Genomic DNA, 26,496 nt, shown 5'->3' on the forward strand with positions numbered 1-26,496 from the left:
GCGCGCTCGGAGACCGGAAGTGAATTGGCCCGGAGGCTGGCGGCGGCGGAAACACCAACTCGCAGTCTCTGCGCTAGGGGAGACGTGTAGAGGCCGGGTTCGGCCTTCATTGAACTCTCACCCCTGCGCATGGGTTTCTCTTTCCGGGACAAGATGGCGCCCTCCACACCGCTGTTGACAGGTGGGTTCCGAAAGAGCGGGGAGACTCTTTCTTCGGAGTGGTTTCTTTCTGTGACGTTGCTCTAGAGAACTACCTTGCACGCCCTGGGAGTCCGACTGGCCTTTGCTTGTGGCTTGTGGAAGGGCCAGACTGTGTATTGGTTTATTTGATAATAGCACGCCAATGGGAAGTGAAACATCCCGTCTCCAATATTCCCTCCTCCCATTTATCTATCCATCGTTCTTCACCTTCCACAGGAATAGACAGGTGACGGAAAGTGCTAGTTAGATGTTTGACCTTTGCTCTGCAATACTGGTGTTGCTTGGACTTTTCTTAAATCACCTGCCTGTATGATGGAAGAAACGTGAATACCCACATCAGATTTATCTGAACTTAAGTAATTAAAAAGTATGTACTCCCTGTTTTTTATGAGTTTTGTAGGACTGAGTAAGGAAAGGGAAATTGCTAGTATGAGTTAGATTTCATGATGAAGATGTGGCTTAGGGTGGCAGCAGTGAGCAGAATAATGATGCTAGAACGTTTTCAATTGAGGCAGTTATGAGCATTTTAGAAGTAGAACATTAGAATTTGAATCTGACACAGTTTGTTATGCTTTAAAGGAAACAAACTCTTGGAAAGATGCTTGGGTGTATAAGTTTGAATAAACCAAAGAATTGGAAAATAAAAAAGTCTATGATAACTATATAGGAAGAAAGACGAAATCGTTAGGAGAAAAGTCTATCTTTGAGAATTGGGAGTTACGTCTTTCTGAGACATGGCAAAGCTTTTATGCTTCTTGCAATTCTAGGAATACATTTTAAGATCCATACTTACTCCTGTTCAGTTAGACTACCATAATTTATTCACCAAATATTTGTAAAATGGTAGCTGCAATCTTCTAAACACTATGCCAGACTGAATTGTTTTGTTTTCTTTAGATTTATTATTTGTGTGTCAGTGTGCGGGCATGTACACAGGAGCGCAGGCCTTAAGAGGCTCAGAAAAAGGTGTGGGATTCCCTGGAGCTATAGTTTGTTTGTTTTTTTTTTTCAATGCAGTTTATTCAGGAACATTGAACAATCCTCGGACCCCGGGGAAAGCCAGCCCACAGCTTAAATAGCCTCTGGGTAGCCAACCCAGGCGTGCCACGGGGGCAATGCAGATAGGTCCACATACATGGAAGCAAGCCAGATCCTCGGCCTTAGCCAAATGTGGAGTTGTTCGTGACAGAGAGCACTCACCATCAGGAAGGTGGAAGGCGGAAACCAGCTCCATCTTTAAGGCATAGCATTCCGCAGCTCTCTACAGTTCCCCCTTTTTGTTTTAGACGCATCAGGCAAGAGTAGAGGTCTGATCTCTGATATTAGAAATGAATTGGGACTTTGTACAGATGTTCATTTAGGTGTCATCCACCCAAAGAGCATCAGACCCGTCTGATACCTTTTTCTCAGAGGCGGGAGCTGGGGCATCAACCCGCATGCAATCAGACATGCTCTTCTCTGGGTCCAAAGCGGCTGACCCTGAGTGCAGTGCTTAGCCTCGCATCCTGAGCATATCATTTTAGCTTTTTATGGTATCCAACCATGCTTGGGGAGAATGTCCTGCTTCAATGGCTGTAAAGGCCTGAATGATCATGGCTGCATCACACTGTTGTGAGACTCTAATCTTGCATATATACCACAGGCAAACCAAGGAGACCAACACCAGAAGGCCTGCTAACACTCCCATGCCCGCCCATTCCTTCAGATGATTCATGGCTGCAACAATCCATGTTGATAATCCTGTGGCTAGTCCTGCGTCCACTCTGGTACCCTGGAGCTATAGTTAAACAGTCGTGAACCCCACCCTAACCGAGTGCTGGGAACCTAACTGCTTTCTTCTGGAAGAGAAGCAAGTGTTCTCAATGCTGAGCCATCCCTCCAGCCCTCTGAGACTGTTTAAATAACATGATTATATAATTACATAGTTTCTCTGGCTTCATTATAATAACTTTGATACTTAAAAGTTTTAATACTAAGTGAACATTTGAATTTTATTTAAAAATTAGCACATGAACACTCTATTAAATATTCTGCCCTTTTGAGACAGTGTGAAGCCCGTGCTGTTTAGTCCAGATCACTTATAATCTCGGAATAGCTCTTGCCATTGTTGTTTGCCACCCCATCTTATTTTGTGTTTCACTAGTGCTGAGTTGTTTGTCAAAGTCCTTTAAATTGTTCTTTTGGAATTATCCTTTTCTTTCTGTTTGATTTGGCAAGCTTCTTCTAAGCAGTTTTCCACCCTTTCTGGATGGCCACATTCTGAGCTATGTTTCACCTTTTTCTTCTTTTTTTTGAAAAAGTGAAACGAGTAAATAAATAAATAAATAAATAAATAAATAAAGCTTCACAAAGGAAATTCACTGTTCAGGTGTTTTTATTCCCTGATAGACTGTAAACTTCTTGATGTTAGGGGTTAAGTCTTATTCACCCCCGCCCTTTCAGTACATAGTCCAGAACCCATTAAATAATAGACACTAAACCACAGGAGAATTAACTAATGAAGAATAGATTGTGTTTAATCAAATTAACAAATAACAGTTTTTACTACAGTATTCAAAGTTAAAGTCTTTGTTCTGACACTCTCTCATAGTTTCATATTCTTAGATGTCCAAAGATTACTTGGCCAGATTTACACTGTAAAATTTGCAGGGACAGGATTATACTCAGAGATTTCTATTCTGAAATCTGTTTTCTAACAGTGAAACATACTGCTTAATCTTATAGACATTCTTAGCTTTAAGTTTTGAAATTCCTAAATTTTGTTTAACAAAATTCCCAAATTTTGTCTATACTTATGGGCTTTATAGATCTGTGAATATTTGGAGCTTAACAGTGATTTTTATTTTTATGACTCTAAGTCAGAAAAGACCAAAACATGTGAAAAGTGAGTCTTTAAACACTTGTTTTAATAAGCTTTACTGTTGATAAATTCAGTTATTCACATGACTCTAAATATCTATTTTCTTTATTTCCTGGTTCTTGCTTTTCTTTTATTAAAGCAGACAAACTTATCCTCGAGCAGATATTCATCCAGCTTAGTAACTTTAAATGAAAGAGCTTTTTTTTTTTTTTTTTTTTGGTTTGGCCAGCATTCCCAACAGAAGTCTCAAGGCTGGCTTCTTCGTCTTTGCATTAGCCAATTATTAATCAAGAGGTTAGAACCAAATTATAGTCTCACCTTTGAATATTCTTAAAGGAAATTAGTGTTTCCTCAAGAGTTGTTTGATGCTGTGTCTGTAAAAATTATATCCATTACATTAACTCCTTAATAATCAAAACTGGGGATTCATACCAAGGCTGAATACACTATTTAATTCCTTATCAGAATGCTACAGAGAGAGAAAATATGTTGCATTTATTTAAAAGTTTGGATTCTACAGATTTTTGTCCACTGCTCTAAAAGCAAAGCCATTTTGGGCAAAAATTAAATTTTTAAAGTTTCAGTTTGCTTAATTTCTGCTATCCTGTCATCAAAGTATTACTAAAACCAATTTTTTAAAAAAATCTTTTTATTTTGATATTATTTAAGTCTAATGGAAGTTGCAGAATAGTAAAAATAATGTAGCTTTCTCCAATGATAACAATGTAACATAAACATTGAATATCATCAAAACTAGGCAGTTAACACTGGCGCAGCAGTATTTACCGAACTACAATCCTTTCGTGGATTCTTTTGGTTTGTGTGTGTATGTGTTATTAAGAAATTTTATTATGTGTATGTTAGGTGACAAAGAAACTCAGAACAAATGACTGTGGTGCCTATTTGTATACTAAAACACATGCTAGCCTCTAGGCTCTCTTAGAATCTGTTACAGAGTCCCGGCTCCTCTGCCCTTCTTACCATACCCCCAACCCTAAACCTCTCTAGCCCAGGTGCCTCCCTTCCTGAAGCTTCCTGAGTCCTATAAAAGTCTGCCATTTTTATTTCAGCCATGCTATCTCTTGATTAGCTCTCTTTGCTCTTTCACCTCCCTCTCTTCCCTTCCTCTCTCTTTTTCCCCCTTACTTTCTCTTTTCATGTCCTAGTTCAATCTGGACATCCCAGATGCCTCTGGCTGTACTCTCCCTTATATCTACAATAAAATCCTTCTCCTCAGCCATACCTTGAAGCAGTCATATCCTCATTTCATTCAATACACAAATTCATGAAACTACTGTCAGACTATAACATAAGAAACTCTTGTATTTCCTTTTTACAATAAAATTCTTCTGGTTACAATCTTTACCACCTACTGTTTTGTTTAGCACCACAACAAATTTGTCATTTCAAAAGTATTATATAAATGAAACCGTCAAAAAGATAACTTTGAGTATTTTGTTTTCACAGTTTCCTCTTTTTAGAATGTAAGTTTGTACAAGTGGCTCTGGGTCTCACTCCTATCATCATAGCATTCAAGAGGCTTGGTCAGGAGGATTACTGTAAATTCTAGGCCAGCCTAAAGTATAATATGAAACTCTGAAAAATAAATAAATAAAATAAAAATTATTTGTCCAAAAAAAGGCAGATACCAAGAGTAGGAGAACACATGAGACACTGAATGTTACTTGAGCCAGAAAAACATGGCAGTTAATGCACCATCTTTTAAATTGCCAGTTACTTACTTTGGTTCTGGGGCAGAGTATGGTTGATGTGGGTTTTATTTTTCTTCTTGCTGTCTTTTTCTTACTACTATTATTTTATGGCTTACCATCTGCCCTCGTATGAAGTATAGATCTTAAATACAAAGAACATCCTGAGTTCTCATAATGTTGCCAGAAATAGAGGATCCATGCTACCAGTTAAAAGTGCCACTAGAGCTAGGGAAAGCTTTCCTCTTCTAGATCATAGGTAGTTGAAGAGATGAGAAAAGAAAAACTTTCCTGGTTTTTGTCCATCCGTTGGACTATCAGTGAGAGTAACAGAGCAGTTTGATCACATTCACATATTATAGTTACACTGCAGCCTTTTTAAGACTGGACTGACACTTTGCCAGTCTATTCTAGACCCATATGTAAATTCTGAAAAAGCTCTTAGTATGTTAGATTCTACTACACCTTTGTGAGAGTGACCTTACACTGGCTAAATTTCTACATAATATGTAACTAAGGTATAGCCTTAGTAAACTCCCTAATACGAAATTTTTATTTGTGGTTTATACCGGTAATGTTTGTTCAAGTGTGATTTATGTCTTTAATCCCAGCACTAGAGGGCAGAAGTAGTTGGATTTCTGTGAGTTTAAGGCTAGTCTGGTCTACTTAAGTCAGTTTCAGGGCAAGCAAAACTACATAGTGAGATACTGATTTTTTAAATTAATTATAATATTAAGAAAATATGGCCTATTCTAAATTCTAATGTATCTTATATACATTGCAACCAGTTAACTGATATGGTGCTGAGAATTGCTATTGCTTTCCCTGTGTTGTGGTAGAATTTTAATGCTGTAACAAATAAAACTTCAGGGGTATAGAGGTAACTCAATGGTAGATATACTTACCTCAGTGTATATAAGGTTGATGAGCACGCACAGAATAAAAGGGTAAAAATAATTATATTTACCTTGGGCATGATAGCTCATAAGAGGCAGATCGTTGTGAGTTCCAGGACAGCCTGGTCTACATAGAGAGTTCTAGGCCAGCTGAGCCTACATCATGAGGCCTTGTTAAAAAAATTTACAAACCTTCACCATTTTAAAATCTAGGACATATTTTGGCACAGGACATTTTACAAATTTCATTATGTTTTTTTGAATATCTTCAGCATTTGATTTAAATTTTAGCAGTGGATCAAACTGGCCTCAAACTTATGCCCTGCTTCAGCCATCTGAGTCTTAGAATGACAGGTGAGTGCTACCACACCCAGCTAAAAATCACCTTGAAGACAGTGGTAAAGCCTTTAATCCCTAACACTTAGCACATGATGAGGGCACACAGAGGCACATCAAATAGTCTTTAAGCCATTGTGTACAGAGTTTCAGTTTTGAAATATACAAAGCTTGATAGGCTCCATTCTATTGTTAGGTGCTGGTATGGGCTATCTTCCCAAAATAACTCAGCTGGTATTCTGCATATGAAAAAGTGGCATCCAGCTGTTTGCTTATGTATGTCTAACAACTTAGAGTTTTTATGTGTTTACTTACTTCTTTTCTATAGCTAAATTGGTAACTCCATAAAGATGTAGGTGTTACTTTTATTCTAATTGTTATTTACTATTTTTTAAATTTTTATTTTATGTGCATCGATGTTTTGTCTGCATGTATATCTGTGTGAGAGTGTTTGATCTTGGAGTTATAGACAGTTGTGAGCTGCCATGTGGGTGCTGGGATTTGAACCCGGGTCTTTTGGAAGAATAGTCAGTGCTCTTAATTGCTGAGCCATATCTCTAGCCCCTATTTACTGTTCTTTTAGACTAACTGAAATTGAACTAATTAATTTTTAGTCAAGGTGAGTATTTTTCTTTTTTTTTTAATTAATTTATTTTTTTGTTAATTACAGTTTATTCACTTTGTATCCCAGCTGTAGCTCCCTCCCTCATCTGTCTCTTGACAGTTCTTGGGGAAAGAAAGAAATGAAAGGATTAGAATTAGAACTAAGCCTCACCCCATCTATTAACTGTGTTGCTTCCTAGTAACTAGAAGGATGGAAGAATCTAACAGAAATGGAAATGTAGTGGAAGCCATGGGCTTTAGTTAGATTTTTTTCTCTTGGGTGCTTAAAGTGCTGTTAGAGTAGCAGTTCACTGCTAAGTCCTGTTACATTTTCCTACATGGTGCATCTTCATTTCCTGCTTTTCATCCATACTACTTCACTTTGAACCAAATGTTTACTGTCTTCTGTGAGACTACCACAGACTTTCTCCACCAGTCTATTTTCTGCATTGTACCAGACTGATCTTTTCAAAATGCAAATATGGTTTTAGAAGTCAGCCTGAAACTCTTCAGGTTTTAATTTTAAGATACATACCAACATTACTTAACTTCAACCTCCATATTCTTCTAGATCTGAAGCCTGTTTTCTTCCCTAGCTTCTTTTACTTAACACAGTTTATTTCTGTTTTTTGACGTTCTTTTCTTTCTTTCCCTCATGGATTGTTTGAAGTTGTTATTGCTCTCTATGCTTAACTGTATTCAGCTGAGTTTGTAACCTTTCTACTGTGACACAGTTGCTTTTGTTTTAATGGTGACACTGTTTTGAAGTTGCATGTTTCTATCCAGTTACATGACTTTTATGTGAAAAGGTTAGAAAGTGGACTTGAAATGTTAACATACTATAGTATGAGAAAATGTTTCGTGATTCACTATATTTTGAAAGCCTTTGGCTTTTCAGTAACGCTCAATAATAAAGCTGAGTATTTCTTAGAGTAACCAACCTTTTTTCCATTGTTTCTTTAGTCCGAGGATCAGAAGGACTGTACATGGTGAATGGACCACCACACTTCACAGAAAGCACAGTGTTTCCAAGGTAGAGCTTGTGTTAAATGATATACAAAACCTTTTGGTATGCATTGTATGTTTCTTAAAATATTTTAGTTTTTATTGTATGTGTATGGGTGTTTTCCCATGTGTATGTCTATGCAATATTTGTGTGTGTGGTGCCTATGGAAGCCAGAGGAGGGTGTTGTGTTATCTGGAACTGCAGGCATTTGTGAGCTGCTAAGTGGGTGCTAGAAACTGAAGCTGGGTCTTCTAGGAGAGCAGTAACTGCTTTTTATTAGCAAGACGGGAAGGATACTTATTCTTTGTCAAGAAAAAGAATCTTTGGATTTGAAAATCAATGACTTAGGGTCTGGAGAGATGGCTCAGCAGTAAGGACACACGAGAGGTTCCAAGTTGTATTCCCAGCACCCACATCAGGCAGCTCACAACTGCCTATAATTTTAGCTCCCGTGTATGTAACACCCTCTTCTGGCTTCCATATGCATGTGCATATGTATACACACACAAATAAAATCCTGAAAGAAAGAAGAGGAAGAAGAATTAATAGCTTAGCAGAGAGAAGTATAGATGTAAGTGTAATTTAGTTTGTGCATTTAGTTTGGAAAAGTTTTATCTTCTAGAACAAGAAAAACTTGAAAATGTGATAGTTAAGACACTTTTAGTAATCACTATGCAACCAGGAGTTGAAAATGACTTTAAAAAGGAGGAAAATAAGTGCATGATATGTATCTGAATAGCTGTATTTTTTCCCCAGAAAGTAACCATGGATGATTAAAAGAAAACTGAATAAAAATGATAGCCTGTAATTTGTGACAAAATATCTGATCCAGGAGATTTCTGTGAAATGAACTTTGATATATATATAGTTTTGATGTTGGCCCATATAATTTCTTTAAATAATAAAAATTGGATAAGAATAGAATAATTAAAATGGCTAAATGAGAAAGTTAAATTTAGCTTATGTTGGGGTAGCAGAATAACTTATAAAGATCTGCAGAATCATTGAATACATTTAGCATTGTTAGCTAAAAATTGTTATTGTCACTTCAGGCTCTCATGAAACAAGTTTGCAGCATACTTTACACAAGTTGCTGACATATTTTAAAAGGTAAAATATTTAAGTAGACAAAAGATTTTGGAGTATTTTCTAAAATTTGTATAATTATTAAATCATTGAATTAATAGATTATAGATGTTTTAATAAGATTTCTTTAAAATGTTATTAATGCCTTTTAATTTAAACTTTTTTTTTTTTTTTTTCAGAGAATCTGGGAAAAATTGTAAAGTCTACACATTTAGCAAGGATGGAACATTGTTTGCCTGGAGCAATGGAGAAAAGTTAGTGTCATTTACCAAAAATTTTATGTGCACCATTAATGTAAGCATAGCATAGCTGGCATGATTTGAAATGCATGTATTTGATTATCATTGATAAAGTCTACTTTTTTATTTCATGTGTACTGACAGTACTTTGAACACCCTCTAAGGTGTTTATAGATATATATATATATATAAACTAGAAAGAACTGATTTTAGAAAAACATGACCATTTAATGAAAAATATTTTCTTACAAGACGAATTTTTTAATCTGTAATATATATGCCATAAATTGAGTTATATAGCGACTTAGAATTAAAAGTTAATGTGAGAAAATTATTACTGAGGAAACCAAAAAGGTCTTTTGTGTTTTTGCTGTTAAATCAGTAACTAAAGTTAGTGCTATTAGTTTTATTGTGTATAGAAGCATAGAAGTTATTCCAAAGAATGATTAGTATAGTTAATATTATGCAAAGTATCAGATTACAAAATTGGTCTTGTAAGAAAATATTTTTCATTGAATGGCCATGGTTTTCTAAAATCATTTCTTTCTACTTTTCCACAAAGTCATTACAACATTTTACAGATTAAGAAAGTTACCAGGTGCTCTTCCAAAGGGCCTGAGTTCAGTTCTCAGCAACCACATGGTGGCTCACAACCGTCTATAAAGAAAATTTCTAACCATCTGTTGCTTATTTTTTGTTGTTGTTTTCACTCATATTACAGTTATACTGTTAGACTTTTCAAAAGAGAGAAAACACTGTACATTAGTCTGGAAATATGAATAGTGGTAATGTATACTATAATCTTTAAAAAGTCCAATCAAATGTGATTTTTTTAATTAAGTGCTAAAGATTATGTTACATTATTTGATTCACTCTTAAGTTATTGACTCTAATAAAATGCTTGCATTATATGTAAATAATATAATGTGAGCCACAGTATTAAGGGATTTGGTTTGTTTTGTTTTTGAGACAGAGTGTCTATACATAGTCCTGGCTGTCCTCCAATTCACTATACATATACAGCCATATCAAGCTGGCCTGGAACTTCACAGAGATCCACCTGCCTCTGTCTCCTGAGTGCTGAAATTAAAGGCGTGTGCCACTATGCCTAGCTCAATTTTTCTTTTTTTAATTATGTGTTTATTTACATGTATATGGGGTATATGGGTGTTTTGCCTGCATGCGCTTCTGTGCACCGTGTGTGTAGTGCCCATGGAGTCCAGAAGAGGCAATAGACTTGGTGCTGGGGCTCCAACAAGGTCCCTCTGGAAGAGCAGCCACTGCTCTTAACCTTTGAGCCAGCTCTGCAGCCCTCTCCTCACCGCCAGAACTTAAATGTAAATAGGAAATAAATCAGGACAAGCTGATTTCCAAAGTTTGTCTCTAGTGTTTACAAGTAGTATGCTGATCAGATCAACTCATTTGATTATTTTTTAAGTCTAAATGAATTTGTTTATAATGACTCTTATAAGGATTCAAATGAGAGATTTTAAAGAAAGTGGTTAGGCCACTTCATGGGATCATGTAGGAAGCATACAATATGAAACAATATTGAACTACTTTTATATGGTTACTGCCACTTTATCATTATTGTATCACAGTGATTCTTAATAATTCTTAATTCTTAATGTGTTAGACAGCTTTTAAGATAATAATAGACAGGGCTGGTGAGATCGTTCAGACAATAAGAGCACTGGCTGTTCTTCCAGAATTCCTGAGTCCAATTCCCAGCAACCACATGGTGGCTCACAACTATCTATAATGAGATCTGGTGCCCTCTTCTGATGTGCAGGCGCACATACAGGCAGAATACTCTATACGTAATAAATAGATACATCTTTTTCTTTTTTAAAGATTTTAAGTTATGGATTTCCCCAACTATGTATTCAAATTGAAAAAGTGCACCTCACCACTCTGCCCCGTGCCTGCCTTCCCTCTGACTTAATGATTCTCGGCTTTCCTGCAGCCTCGCTGTGTGCTCACTCCATCAGAAGTCATATCTTCTAGATCTTTCTGCTAATTCTCTACTCAATACTTTGGGGGTAAATTTTACTTTTTTTTTTTCTTTTTTTTTCTTTTTTTTTTTTTGTAAGTAAGAGTGTTTCCTTGGTGTTTTTGAGACTCCCTAACAGCCAGTTTTTATGAAAAGTGAACAGTTTGGAGTGTTCTGTATTTGAAAAGAGGTATGAATGTTTTGGTTAGTGCTGGCTGTTACAAAATAGTATTTTTGCTGAAGTAATTTCTTTTGAAACCAGAGTAAATATAATCAATGTCACTAACAAGGGACTACTGCACTCGTTGGACCTCCCAAAAGCAGTTTGCCTTGAATTCTCGCCAAATAATACTGTCCTGGCAACGTGGCAGCCTTATACTAGTAAGTATTTCCCCCTTACAACAGTATTCTAAAGGGAACAATTACATTTGGTGGGAGGAAAACTAGGCTTATAACCTTGTAAAATGGTAATTTAAGGTCAAGTAGACACCTCCCCCAACACCATTTACAGGGAATATGATCTTAGTGTATGACTGAGACTGCAAGTGAGCCACATCCTTTAAGCCATCTCCATATCAAGTCATCTGGGCTGTCCTCAAACTCTCTGTAACTGTGTATGGCCTTGAACTTCTGATCTTCCTGTGTATACCTCCTGGATTATGGGATTTCAGGTGTATACCACCATGCCCCAGCCATGTGATCCTGGCGACCAAACTCAAGGTTTCATGCATGCTAGATAAGCACTCTACCAACATCCCCACCCCAGCCTTTTTCATCTTAACTAGTACTCACTGTACTGTGACTATAAATTGTACTGTTTGAGAGATAACAGAAAAATTAGTACAGAAACTTTGTTAGTAATTTCATGGAAAGAAAATTCATTCTCATTGCCAGTCTTAACATCTGTAAGCATGCAGCCTTTGCTTACATTAAATAGTTAAGAACTTTGACTTTTTCACTTTGAAGAAGCTCCTTATGGTTCTTCTTATCTAAATTGCTAGCATCACTACTTTTGTATTTCTATTCATTATGCAAAATAAAGGTTACTTGCAAGCACTGTGTCTGGCAGTAAAGCTAATAACCAAGAAATCTTTTAGGTGGGTAGAAGCATATGGATGTACTATGGATATACTGGACACAAAGATGATTTATAAGGCAGATGGATCTCTGAGTTCCAGCCTGGTCTACATAGTGAGTACCAAGACAGCCAGAGCTATATAGTGACATCTTGTCTCAAACAAACATAAATAAATGATTTTTTTAAAAGATGGTTTGTTGAAAAGAAAGACTTATGTTCCAGTTAGACAGAATGAATGGCTCAAGACTTTATCACTCAAGTTGATAGCATTTTAAAATTAATGAGTTCATTGTTGACTGTAAATAATATACCTCCGGATATGAAGTGAAAATGTAAGTTATGAGATAGGAGAAGAAAAACTGCAAAGAAAATCTGGAAAGTAAATATACTGCTGGCTAAAAAAGATCTCTAAAGATCTGAAATAATAATGATTTAGTTGACCTTTAACATAATCACTTTAAAAAAAAGAATAGATAAAATATCAAAGAAGTGTTTGTTATGAAAGAGTGTGTAGGTTAAATACCTGCCAGTACTTGTGGCAGGCTGACACAAGAAGATTTTGAGTTGGAGATAAGTCTAGCTAGAATATGACCTTGTCTCCAAAAACAAAAAGAATTGGAAACAATCCCCTATTTTGATATATTTAAACCCATCTAATGATAATGATATATGAAATTTTATATAGCCATGCTTTATCCATAAATAACATAACATAGGAAGGTGATATAGAGGCTGTTTCAAGAACATTTTATTAAGAGGCTGGGATGTAGCTCAGTTGGTAGAGTGCTTGCCTAGCATTCATAAGGCTTGGGTTTGATCCCCAACACTGTGTAAACTTGGTGAGGTACCACATGCCTGTAATTCCAGTACTCAGAATCAGAAGTTCAAGGTCCCAGCTGCATAGGAATTTGAGGTCAGTCTAGGATATGTATGACCCTGTCTCATTTAAAAAAGAAAAAAGGGGAGGACCTTATCTCTAGAACTGACAATCTTTTAAAATAAATAAATGATAATTGTTTATTGTCAGATTATAAGCTTCAAGGTTTTTAGTCTTTCAGAAAGTTTGGACTCTAATGAATCTTGTTTATCCAAGTAAATTAAAGGGAATTAAATATCATAAATGAACTTTATTTCTATGATACATAGGTACAAGCCTTCATGACTTAATTCCTTTGATAGTAATATGTGGCAGAATTAATAAATAAGGCCTTCAAGTATTCTTAAAACTTATCATAACTAATCATTTCAGAGATGTGGGGCTTTCACTTACAGTTGTCATAGTTTTAGCAACAAATGACTAACTCCATAATAAAGACAGTTGATTTAAGGTAATTCTTTTCTTTAATATTCTTAATCCTATTCAAGATTTTTGTGAGAATGAAATCTTACAAGTGTTAGAGGACAGTCAGTATAAAAAATATTTTTATTGCAGCTTCTAAAGATGGCACAGCTGGGACACCCAACCTACAACTTTATGATGTGAAAACTGGAACGTGTTTGAAATCTTTCATACAGAAAAAAATGCAGAATTGGTAAATATATGCTTTAAAGTGCTATTTTAAAATTATTTAGTTTTCTGTTTTGTCTGCGTGTATGTATGTGCACCTTATGTATGCCTAGTAAACTTGGAGATCAAAAGACACGAGATCCGCTGGAGCTAGTTATAGATGATTATGAGCTACCATAGGGGTGCTAGGAAGTCAACCTGTTCTCTGCAAGACCAGGTGCGCTTAACTGTTCAGCCTGTAAAGTAATATTTTCACAGTATTGAAAATTGTTTCTCTGGTATTAACTTTGAAAATAAGTTAGGTCAAAATCTAGGTCTTTAAGAGTTTTTAAGTATATAGTTTTTAAGTATAGTAAAAATAGTCTTTTTTTAGTTTTTAAAAAGAAAGGAACAATATATTTTTTGAGATACACCATTTCATAAGGCTGTTAGTACTCTTGGGAGCAGACATAATGTGTTTTATCTTAAACAGCATCATAAGCTTTAACATGATTCTACTTTTTTCCAATTCTTTTTCTTTTAACATAGGTCTCCTTCCTGGTCAGATGATGAAATTATTTGTGCCCGGAATGTTAACAATGAAGTTCACTTCTTTGAGAACAACAATTTTAGTACGGAAAGACTTACTAAATAACTTTATTATTTACCTTAAATACAGTTTTCAAAGGTTTTTTTGTTTGTTTGCTTGTTTGTTTGTCTTCAGTGCTAAGAATCTATCCAGGGCCTCACATGTGCTAGCTAAGTGCTCAATAATGAATTAGCCCTTATCTAAATACATAGTTTTCCTCTCAGTCATCATAGGTCCATCTTAATATAATTAATGTATTTCAATTGTTACTTATATTCATTTGTATAAGTCTTTGTAAATCTGAATGCCAGTGATATTCTGGAGCATAAAGATTTTATAATAGCTATATTTTTAGATAACACACAATAGATATTAAAATATTAGATTACATTTATTCTTAATTGTTGAAATTGTGTGATATAATTTTAAATTTTATGTTTATTTTTGTTTTTAATTAATATTTGTGATGGAGTTACACTATATAACCCTGACTGGTCTCAGACGCAAAGAGATCCTCCTACCTCTACTTCACAAATGCTAGGACTAAAGGCATGGGCCATAATGATTGTGCTAGCACATGCCTTTAATACCAGCACTTGGGAAGCAGAGGGAGATGGATCTCTGAGCAAGAGGCCAGCCGGTTCTATATTGTGAATTACGGAACAGCTAGATCTGTAACCCTGGCTAGCAGGGAACTCACAGTGTTCCCTTACCTCTGCTTCCTAAATGCTGATATTAAAGGCATGTGTTACTAACACACCTGCCCTTCAGTGTTTTATTGTGTAGAATTTCTGTTTTAATAATTGTCAGCCATGGCTAGTCTTCTCCACTTCTACAACTATTTAATTATCCTTTTTCTATGGAGTTAAAACAAACTGTAGCATAAATTTTACAAACAAATATTTCAGTATGTATCATTGAAGGTTATGCTTCTTAGTTTTTAAAATTGCCATAATAATTAAGTATCCGATTGGTGTTCAAACTTCTAACATTGCAAGTGTTCTACTAAGTTTGAAACTCATGATCTGAAATTGTCATATGTTGTAATTTATATATATATCTCAAATTTCTTTTAGCCTCTAGGTTCCCACTCAGTCTCTTTTCCACCCTTTGTAGTAGATTTTTTCTTTTTTCTTTTGGGGGTGTGTGTGTGTGTATGTTTGTTTTTGAGAAAGCATTTCTCTGTGTAGCTAACTGTCCTGGAACTCGTTTTATAGACCAGGCTGGTCTTGAACTCACAAAGATCTGCCTGTCTCTGCCTCCCTGAGTGCTGGGATTAAAGACTTGTACCCTTACACCCAACCAGCAGTAGTTTATTTCAAAAGATCATTTGTCTTTTGTATTTTTCTGTAGTTTGAAGTTTGGTTTTATTTCTCATACAATTTAACATGCTATCAATCTTGTATAAATTGCTAGTTGGATTTGGAGGGGGTTTGCTGTATAATATGTTTTAGGATTATATCACATATTTCTGATATACATCTAGAGTCGGCTAACTTTTCAAGACAGCTGAGTCCTTTTCAAGAAAATCCATATTTGCAGACTACAGTCTAAACTCTTAAGGCTTCATTGCTTTCCTTTCTGTGTTTTTGGAGGCTGTAGCACTTAGGTTCATACTGATATGTTCTATTTTAAAATTGCAAGATTAAAAACATTTAGGCTTATTTCATTTTATGTGCATGATTACTTTGCCTACATGTATGTATATGCATAACATGCATGCCTGGTGCCTGTGGAGCTCAGAAGAGGGCATCTGGATCTCCTGGAACTTGAGTTACTAATGGTTGTGAACCACCATAGGGTTCTGGGAACTTAACCCAGGTCCCCTACAAGAGCATTCTTTTAACGACCAAGTAATCTCTGTATCCCTTAAAAAGAAAAAATCCACTTAACCTCATTTGTATTACCTATTCCCCATGTCAAGAGTCCTATTTCTTTGGTAATTCAAAGATGGTGATTTGGGAATATAATCACATACGTATTGCTTTGCTCCACATTATCCGCATAGTATTCTAAGAATAATAACAGTAATGCTAGTAATGCAATTACTAAGAATAAGGAAGAAACAATGGCATTCCTTTACCTCTGCGTCATGTAACTAGCCATTGTACACTTGTTAGTTAATTATAGTAAAATAGGAATTGGTAATTGTGCTTGTACGTGCAAAAAAGGTATGTAGGCTCCTTCATACAGCATCTAGTCACTGTAGACACTATGGTATGTACTACATTTTCCTGCTTTTGATACTTCTACCCCCTTAGCTTTTGCCTTAGTTTGATTTTTTTGTTTCCTCGCATCCTAGTTTGCTTCCTTTTCCTGTGACCACTTTGGAGAAGGAAAGGGCTTATTTTATCTTACAGTTTACAGTACATCATGAAGGGAAGTCGAGGCAGGGGCCAGGAACTGACGCAGAGACTATGAAAGAATGCTTGCTTACTGTCTTGCTTCCTATGGGCTCAGCTTGTTTTCTCACAGAACCAAAGACCATGTATCTGGAGTGGCACCACCCACAGTGGTTTGGGCCCTCCCACATCAGTCATTAATCAAGAACAGGCTCCCCAAACTTGCCTGCAGTCTAATTTGATGGAGGCAGTTTCTCAGGAGGTCTTCCCAGGTGACTCTAGTCTGTTTCAAGTAGACAGACACTAACCTTATTTTAGCTTGCTACAAAAAAGGAAATCACAAGTTTGATAGGTTCTTGTACTACATTTAAATAGCTCTTTGTTGAATGCAAGGTTTTTTTCTATGCCCGCCATAGCTCCCAAATAATGACACAGAGACCTTTAATTTATTAAAAACCTCAGACACTAAAAATGGACAGATACTGAGCTATTCTAAAATTGTCCTGGCCTACTTCTTACCACATGTCCATTACCCGTCACCTTAGTCTCACTCTGACACCTGTTTCTTCATCCACGTTCTGATGGTGACTTCCTGGTCACCACCTGAACCCACTCCTGCCCAGCTATTGGCTATTCAGTTCTTTATTTGACCAAACAGATCTCAGGAACAGAAATCAGCATTTGAATACATAGTTCACAAAACCACCTTCCAACACCTCTTGACATCTGAAATTGAATAAAGAGAATAACTTTATCCTTTTAAGTAGGGTAGCACTGTTGCTTATTAACATGGGCTCATCTTGTTTAGGATAGGGTAATCAGTATCTTAATTATTATTTATCATAGAGCATTACTATATGCACTTTTACATACTAGTAGGCTGAGGCCAATCTTTCCGATTTAATGGGCTCTAAGACTTCTTTAATGAGATTGGCATTCATTTGGAGTATATACTGCGTGCTTGACATTATGTTCTTAAAATTAGTCCCCGGGAGTAGGTGGTAAAATTAGTATTGTCTTATTACTTGCCCAAGTTCACACACCTAGCAAATGAGTGTTGGAATTCAAGTCTAGTTCTCCCTGCCTTTTCCACTGCATTTCTCTGCCTCATCTACATGAAATTACAATAAACAGTTTGAAATTACAGTACCCTTTTATAATGAATTCAGAGTTTAATGTGTTTTGCTAACTTCTTATCAATCTCTAATCCATTTCTTTTCATTTTAGACACAATTGCAAATAAATTACATTTGCAAAAGGTTAATGACTTCAATTTATCACCTGGAACCCAACCTTATAAGGTAATTTTTGCTTTTATTTATAGATCATATGCCTTTTTTTTTCTAAAAACTTCCATCTCAGTTTATATGCATCTAAGAATTAAGTACTGATTCATACATTTATCTTAGGTGGCAGTTTATGTTCCAGGAAGTAAAGGTGCACCTTCGTTTGTCAGATTATATCAATACCCCAACTTTGCTGGACCTCAGGCAGCACTGGCCAATAAGAGCTTCTTTAAAGCCGATAAGGTTACAATGCTGTGGAATAAAAAAGGTATGATGAATAGTTTTTCATTTTGTTATTAAATATTTCAGCATCCACATATGTATAAATAAAGAAATATGGGTGATTTCTAATTTGTATTTTAAATCTCACTAAATACTATTTTACTGTTATAGCTACTGCTGTGCTGGTAATAGCAAGTACCGAGGTTGACAAGACAGGAGCTTCCTACTATGGAGAACAAACTCTACACTACATTGCCACAAGCGGGGACAGTGCTGCAGTGCAGTTGCGTGAGTGCTCTTTAACAGTTTCCATGGTTAAAACAATGACCGTTAAAATAATGCCGTTAAGGCAGCACAGCCTAAGTTCTTAAGTGAGTGAGCCCAAATACTATGATGTTTATGAGAAAATTCCTCTTTGTTGAGAAGCATAAAGCCATCCTCAAGCAAGCTCGACTTTGATAGAATCCGTTTGCTAGTGTTGTGCCAGCGCTGAAGAGGATAGAAGTAGTTCTTGGTGATGTGTTTGCTGTAGCAGCTCCCCGAGCACTTCACCAACACAGCAGGTGGACGTGGTGAGTGTAGTAACAGCTGCAGAAATGACAATAAAATCCAGCACTGTTGCCACTCCACCTCTCACTTTGATAAGCTAAATTAACTGTCAAATAATAGTTATCTTGCTCTTAAAATGTTTTTAGAGTTATTTATTACTTGTTGTGTTTGAGGGTTTTTGCCTGCATATATATCTGTACACCATGTGCATACCTGTTGCCCAAGAAAGTCACAAGAGGACACTGGATCCCCTGCAAACTGAATGACATTGGTTGTGGGCCACCACTGAGTGCTGGGAATTGAACTCTGGTTTTCTGCAGGAGTAACAAGTAGCCCTTAACTGCTGAGTCAACTCTCCAGCCCAAAATAAGCGAGACCTGAAATACCAAGTAAATACAACAGATCAAAAGAAGGAAAACAATAAGTTTTGTGTCTTATATAAATGAAGTCACAGTATAAACAATACCATTTAAACAAATAGAACATACCAAGAAACATATAAACTATAAGGGCTGTGGAATAAAAACTTTAAAACTCTTCAGACAAACCCTAAACTTTAACAATGATGGTACTTTAATAAATGATGGTATTTCTCTTCTAGTTACTGTAAAATGCAAGGTTTTAAAGCTCAGTAGGTGTTTTTAGACTAGATAGACTATTCTGAAATTTGGTATTGAAAAATTAACACATAGGAATATTTTGAAAACTGTGAGGAAGACATGGGAAATTCTGATATTACAAGATAGCAATATGTAAAACATTTTAATTAAGAGTATTTGGATCTGGCTTATAAAAAGGTAATATATGTGTAAAATAGAAATATTGAAAAATAGGTCTGTGTATTTGTAGAAATTAATGTGTGATAAAACTAGCACTTAACAGTAAAGAAAATATTGGCTATTTAATTTGTGGTTCTTGAAAAATTGGCTAGTCATTTGGAACATAAATTTGTTATATATAAATACATATATATATATATATTAAACTAAAATAAATTCAGATTGTTCCTCAGAATTATATATAAAACTTTAAAGGAACTTAAATTGTTTTAGTTTTTCTAGATAGGATTTCTCTGTTTAGCCTTGGCTGTCCTGAACTCATTTTATAGACCAGGCTGGCCTTGAACTCATAATAATCCATCTGCCTCTTGCCTTTCCTTCCTGAGTGCTGGGATTAAAGGCGTGCACCAGAACACCCACTGTTCAGAGGAACTTTAATAAAGAAAATATGAGAAAATTTTAATATTAGAATTAAAAAAATATTTTCTAAGCAAAACAAAAATGCTAAGAAAAAAATGATAAATTTGTAATACATAAAAACTATAGATTTCTCTATTAAAAGAATCTGTTAACTGAGGTAAGCAGAAAAAAAATTTTAAGCTGACAGGGGTTGAACATATTAATGAATACTTGTAATCACAATATTTGGAAGATGGAGGAGGGTAAGAGATTTGAGATCATCTTCACTTACATAGCGAATTCAAGGCTACCTGAATTCAAGACCCTGTCCCAACTGCTCTCCCAATCCCTCCCCACCCCCAGAAAATCTAAAAATAACAAAGCAACCAAAGGGTGTATTTCTCAAGTTACCTAAATGGCTGGTCAATTACTGGAAAGAAAAATAGGAATGATACAGGAAAATTTAGTACCAGAAAACAAATGAAATTACTTTTAATTATTAAAAGATAAAAATAATTTAAACAAATGGAAATAAAACCAAGTCATAAATTTTAACCTAGTAGGTTAAAAAGGTAAAAATAAACTGTATAGTGAACGTGAGGGTGACTCATGCCACCAGAATGTATTGAGAGCCTTTTATAACTGCTGTTTTGTATCTTATATTCTTTTTCTAGCAAAAAATGGCCCAATTTATGATGTGGTTTGGAATTCTAGTTCTACCGAGTTTTGTGCTGTTTATGGTTTTATGCCGGCGAAAGCAACAGTGTTCAACCTGAAGTGTGATCCTGTGTTTGACTTTGGGACTGGCCCTCGCAATGCAGCCTTCTATAGCCCTCATGGACATATATTAGTACTGGCTGGATTTGGAAATCTTCGGGGACAAATGGAAGTATGGGATGTTAAAAACTACAAGCTTATTTCTAAGCCAGTAGCCTCTGATTCTACATATTTCTCCTGGTGCCCAGATGGTGAGCATATTTTAACAGCCACATGTGCTCCCAGGCTACGAGTTAATAATGGGTTTAAGATTTGGCATTACACTGGCTCTCTCTTACATAAGTATGATGTGCCATCAAATGGAGAATTATGGCAGGTTTCTTGGCAACCATTCTTGGATGGAGTATTTCCAGCAAAAACAATAACATACCAAGCAGTTCCAAGTGAAGTGCCTAGTGAGGAACCTAAAGCTGCAACAGCTTACAGACCTCCAGCCTTAAGAAACAAACCAGTCACCAATTCCAAGCTGGTAAGTCATGGCACAGAAGAAAGTGGCTCTCTACGTAGGACTCTCTGCACCTTTTTTTCTTTGCTTGTGTTGCTTTATACCTACTTAGACTATACTCCAGGGAGATCACTAAGACCCACAGAAGGTGAAGATGCTGAACAGCTTGTATATTAAGCTGGCAAAAACATTAATTTAAAGGGGCTCACAGCTTAAAAAATAATTTTTTTATTCTTGAATTTCATACATAATAAAATATGATTGTGTCCACCCTCTGTCTCCCCATCCAACTATCCTCATATCCCCTCCCAAGTTCATGGCCTTTATTTAAGTAACCCTCTAAATCCATTTTGTTGTCTGTCTGTGCATAGGTATGAGGCTCTTGGCAAATTGGAGTCCTACCAATGGCCATGTCCTCAAACGTAATGATCTGCTTCCCTCAACAGCTGTCAGTTACCAATTATTCTTCAGTAAGGGCCGTGGCCTAGAAATAATCTATCAAATCTATATCTGAATTTGGCTAGCTTGCTCTTGTGCAGGTAACCTCAGCTGCTGTGAGTTTCTGAGTGCATGAGCCCTGTCCTGACGAGAAGACACATTCACAGCACTCCTCCCCATTCCACAGCATCCAGCTCTTTTCAGCTCCTCTTCTGCAGTGTTCCCTGAGCCTTGCTGACAGGGTTGGGGTTGATATCTTCTCTTTGGGGCTAAGCACTCATCTCTTTTTCTCAGCTAAAAAGGAAGCCCTTATTTAACTCTGTTCTAGTAACAGATTTGAAATGTTCCTTGCCAGTTAGTTTCTTAAGTAATTCTGATAAAGTCATCCTGTACTAGTAAAGGTACATAATTTGCTATTGTGTATGCTTTTTTTGAACCACGGACACTACTTCAGAAATACTTGTTTTACATTTGCGGTAGCATGAAGATGAGCCACCCCAGAATATGAAGCCACATCCAGGAAGTGATAAGCCATTATCAAAAACAGCCCTTAAAAACCAAAGGAAGCATGAAGCCAAAAAAGCTGCAAAACAGGTATTTGGAGTGCTGAACTGTTCAAACCCAACCAAAAAACTACTCAATCTGACTTTAACCATGACGTTTTTAACAAGGATATTCCTGAAGATGTGATTGTGATGTGTAAAGTATAGTTGGATTTAGATATAAATAGCTAGGTAGCTTTCTTTTGAGTCTGCCTATGAGTTAAATATATGTTCATATATAGTAAGTAATAGTTAGAATTTGTCATTTCAGTGGAGTACCTGGTGTAATAAAGTTTTAAAGACAAAAGATTTATTTTGAATCACAGGATTTTGTCTCTTTGGTTCTATAATGGGGTCTTACCTTGTAGTACAGGGCTGGCCTTGAACTCATGATCCTTATTCCTTATCCTCCTAAGTATTGAGGATAAATGTGTACCAGTGTGCCTACAAACATGAAGTTGCCACCATCATCTTGCATATAATGGTGCTAGAGACTGAACCCAGGGCTTTCCACGTGGTAGGCAAGCCATTTGCCTCTGGCCTACATCTTCAGCTCTTTGTAATTCAGTTTTGAAGGTGGTAGTACTTTGGGCCTGTGGCATGTAGGATATCATGGCAGAAACCAGCTGTGCAGCAAAACAGTTGTCATACATATGAACCAGGGAGTAGAGAGAAGAGGGAAAGAGCTGGAATCCCACTGTTCTCTTCAAGAGCATTCCCCCAGTGACCTGAAAACCTTCCATTAAGTGCTAAAAGCTCCACTATCTCTTAGAAGCATTAACTTGGGGACCAACCCTTTAACATGTGAATCTAAAGTGTTGAAAAGAAAAAGAGTCTAAAGAAACTAGACCCGACCTTGAACCCTGAGCTTTCAGTGGGATTGTGTCATATGTTTCATACTGTAGACTCTTGGTGGAGCTACAGGGTGGAGTATCTGTTTTCCTTAAGGCATGTGTTAATTAAGAGAGGGTATGGCAGCTCATACCTGCAATCCCTGCACTTCGGAGACAGAGGGAGGTATATCTCTGGGGTTCAAGGCCAGTCTAGTCTACAGAATAAGTCCAGGACAGCCAGGGCTACACAGAAAAACCCTGTCTTGAAAAACAAAAAGGCATGTGTTTATTAAGAGAGGGTGAAAGCTGGGTGTGGCAGCTCATATCTGCATTCCCAGCACTTGGGAGGCTGAGGTTAGAGGGTTGTCTCCAGGCCAGGCAGAGCTATAGAATGAACCTTTGTCTCCAAAAAAAGAGAAAAAAAGAGTGAAAACCTGCAAATTTTATAACTATAAAAGGCATCTGGCACTCTGGTATTACTATATCTAATCCCATTGAGAATCTAAATAATCAGAAAAAAGAGAAACTTAGAAATACTTAAGTAATGAGAATAGAAGTTGTATAAAAATGATTTTGTTTAAATTCCTAAACAAAAAACATTTATTTACTTACAATTAACATAAATCACAATGCTTTATGATTCCTTGATTCCTGCTGATAGTGTGTTCAGCTGTATTGGAAATATCTGGTTGATGAAGTCAGGGTAACCATACTTTAGGGATTTAGGCAAAGATATCTTAGTTTATTTAGACTTCTAGATCAACATACCTCACTTAGGATGGATAGTTTCTAAACAATAGAAGCTTTTTGCCCACAATTCTTGTGGCTGTAGTCTCAGCAAGGTGCAGGTAGACTCATTCTTTGGGGAGGACTTCCTTTTTGTGTCCTCCCATAGTGGAGGACATACAGTGTCCTAAGAATACTTACTAATCTCATGACGTAATGATTTTGGTGGTGGTGGTCTGTGGGCATGTGTCTTTCAGGAGCTACCTTCCCACCTTGTTGAGCAGGGTCTTCTTGTCTCTGCTACTGTGCTGTATGTGCTCCAGGCTGGCTAGTTCATAGTGTGCTTCAGGGTGTGATTCTCTGTCTTCTCTCCCTCTCCTACGGATCTGGCTGTTTCAGTGGGTTCTGGAGAGTGAACTCTTCTGAAACACCTGTGACACAAGCACAATGTGTGGAGGGCTCTTTGATGACCGAGTTTTCCTGGGAGATCCCTCCTGGAGGGATGTTTCATTAGCAGGAAAATGTGCCACAGTAAAGTCAGAGGGGTTAGTTTTCTTTCCACCTTGTGGGCCCTTGGGATCAACCTCAAGTTGTCAAATTGGCAACAAGCACCTTTACTTTCTGTGCCATCTCATTGGCACAATTATGTTATTTAAAGGTGGAGTTGCACCTTCTTAAGTTTGAAATAAAAAAAAAATCATTGTTCCCTTTTCGGCTAGCATATTTCATCTCTAGAAATATGTTTTAATAGTTCAGATTCGAGTTTGATTTCTGACTACACAGCAGAAGGAGAGAACCAACTCCTGCAGCTTGTCCTCGGACACGGGCTGTGTTGCTTGTGGGAGTCAGCTCTCTTTCTACCATGTGAGTCCTGGGAATTGTACTCAGGTCGTCAGGCTTGGCAACAACCGCCTTTGCCCACTGAGCTGTCTCAGGAAGAAAGAATAAATAAATGTTCACATTTGCTTTTCCTGTAGGAAGCAAGAAGTGATTTGGCTCCTACTCCTGCCCCACAGAGTGCGCCACGGAACACTATCACCCAGTCTGCTTCCGGTGATCCTGAAGTAGACAAAAAAATTAAGAATTTAAAGAAGGTGAGACTTGAATGAAAAACACATCAGAAGGCTTGTACATGAGAATTATATAACTAAGAGTGGAACTCAGGTGTTAAAACAGTTTAAAAGCTGGTAACAGTTCTCATTGTTGCTTCCTTTCCATAGAAAGTAATTTATGTGAATCTCAGTTCAGTTCCATTCACAAATACTTTAGAGACTGAAACTGCTTACATTGTTAATTTTGAGGAGGTAAGGAATGATAGACATTTGTGTAGTGAAGGTAGTTTTCGTTGTCATTGCTGTGGGGCTAGAGAATAAACCCAGGGCTCATTCATGTTAAGCAGGTACTCTTCTACTGAACTACATTCCCAGCCATGAGCACTGAAACATCAGTGTTTCACTGAAATATCTGAAATATTTTCAGTTCAGATTCAGTTTACTTCATGAATTCCTTGAAATTATTGGAAATAAAAAAATAATTTATTCCAGCTTTTAAAATGAACACATACACAAAATGGAGCTTATGTTGGGTGGGGCAGGCCTGGGGTGAGCTCTTAAATCCAGAGACACTATCCTGCCACGGCAGAATGTTGCGATGGATGCTGGAGGTTGGGTTGTACTTGTGAATCCACACCCATACACTCAGACAGTGAAAACCTTACTATGCAAACAAAAGAGGATTAGACTCCAGAGTATTCTCCTGCCCTCCATGTATGTTCTACAGCTTAGGTGCCAACACACACACACACACACACACACACACAGAGAGAGAGAGACAGAGAGAGAGGGGGAGAGAGAGGGAGAGAGAGAATAATTTAATAAGCAAATAAACAGAAAACTTGCAAAACCTATTTTTTCCAATCCTATTTTTTCACATATAATTTTGTATTTAACTTTTAAAAGGAATCTATCCTATCATTTTTAACAAACCATTTTTGAAAGAAAAGTAGTATCGTTGCTTATTGTTAATACAATAACTTGCATTAGAAAGTAACTTTTTCTTCCTTCTCTTTCCCCATATTTGATTTCACAGAAACTGAAAGCAATAGAGCAGCTGAAAGAGCAGGCAGCCACTGGGAAACAGTTAGAGAAAAATCAGGTAAGGCTTTACTTTCCATTTGGGCTCATAGTCATTAGTACCCTCCCCTGTTTGGTATAAGCAAGTCAGCACAGAACTGAAAACTTGTCTGGTAAACTTTGCATAATACTTCTTGAAGTTCTTTTTAATACTCTCCAAGTTTGCTCTTTGATAGGGAAGATTGGCCCTAGATTATGGTGATGGGCCACTCTTCCTAAGGGCATCCTGATGCTGTCACTGTAAAAGTAATGATAGTTGTTAGGTTAGGTAAACAATAAGCGTTCCCTCCTGTCTGCTGCACTGTCCTGCTGGCCTTTCCCTCCTCTTCTTCTCAGTACTTTTAATCTCAAGTACATGCAGGAAATCTTGCACTGGAAGGGACAGTAAGACATCGCCCTGCAATGCCCCTGATTCATAGTAGAAACAAGTTAGAATTGCTTCCTACTCTTGGTTTACCAGTGAATCTGATAAAGTATAAGAATATTCTTTCCATCTCTAAATTTTGTGCTTTATACTGTTTTGGTTACAGATCCAACAATTATTTTCTGTTTAATAACTTTATTGTTTGAAATATTTCTAGTTGGAGAAAATTCAAAAAGAGAAAGCCCTTCTCCAAGAGCTTGAAGATTTGGAATTGGGAATTTGAAGTTTCACAGAAAACAAATTTGTTGCCAAGAAACAGTCTGTTAATCTCATGGTGTTCATGGAATCTTCATATGTCCACCTTTGACATCACTCTATATTTTTAACCATTTATCCAAGGTTGTGTATGTAAGATTATTTAATGATGTCTATTAAATTGACTTTTACATCTACATCCTGTATCATGTCAATATGTGATAAAGAGAGATGATTTTTTTTCCAGATTAGCTTAATAAATTGACAGACATTTGATTTAGGTACAGTATTTCCTATATAAACAAATAAAGACATTTTAAATTTG

General features: G+C 36.6%; 1 protein-coding gene across 2 annotated transcripts; it reads left to right on the top strand.

Annotated features, from left to right (window-relative positions):
- Eif2a (eukaryotic translation initiation factor 2A) lies at window positions 1-26,496 on the top strand. 2 transcript variants are annotated; one of them, XM_021647627.2, is made up of 14 exons: window positions 1-181; window positions 7,569-7,638; window positions 8,877-8,951; window positions 11,192-11,310; window positions 13,440-13,539; window positions 14,043-14,125; window positions 17,652-17,725; window positions 17,834-17,978; window positions 18,104-18,220; window positions 20,334-20,905; window positions 21,800-21,913; window positions 24,398-24,514; window positions 25,509-25,574; window positions 26,134-26,496. In XM_021647627.2, the coding sequence occupies exons 1-14, from the start codon at window positions 130-132 to the stop codon at window positions 26,197-26,199; spliced, it is 1,770 nt and encodes a 589-aa protein (XP_021503302.1). In that variant the 5' UTR covers window positions 1-129; the 3' UTR covers window positions 26,200-26,496. The 2 variants fall into 2 exon arrangements, with proteins under 2 accessions (XP_021503302.1, XP_060234328.1); XM_060378345.1 differs by lacking the exon at window positions 11,192-11,310 and having other exon boundaries at window positions 47-181.

The sequence above is a fragment of the Meriones unguiculatus genome, chromosome 2, assembly GCF_030254825.1.
Source record: "Meriones unguiculatus strain TT.TT164.6M chromosome 2, Bangor_MerUng_6.1, whole genome shotgun sequence".
Taxonomy (NCBI): domain Eukaryota; kingdom Metazoa; phylum Chordata; class Mammalia; order Rodentia; family Muridae; genus Meriones; species Meriones unguiculatus.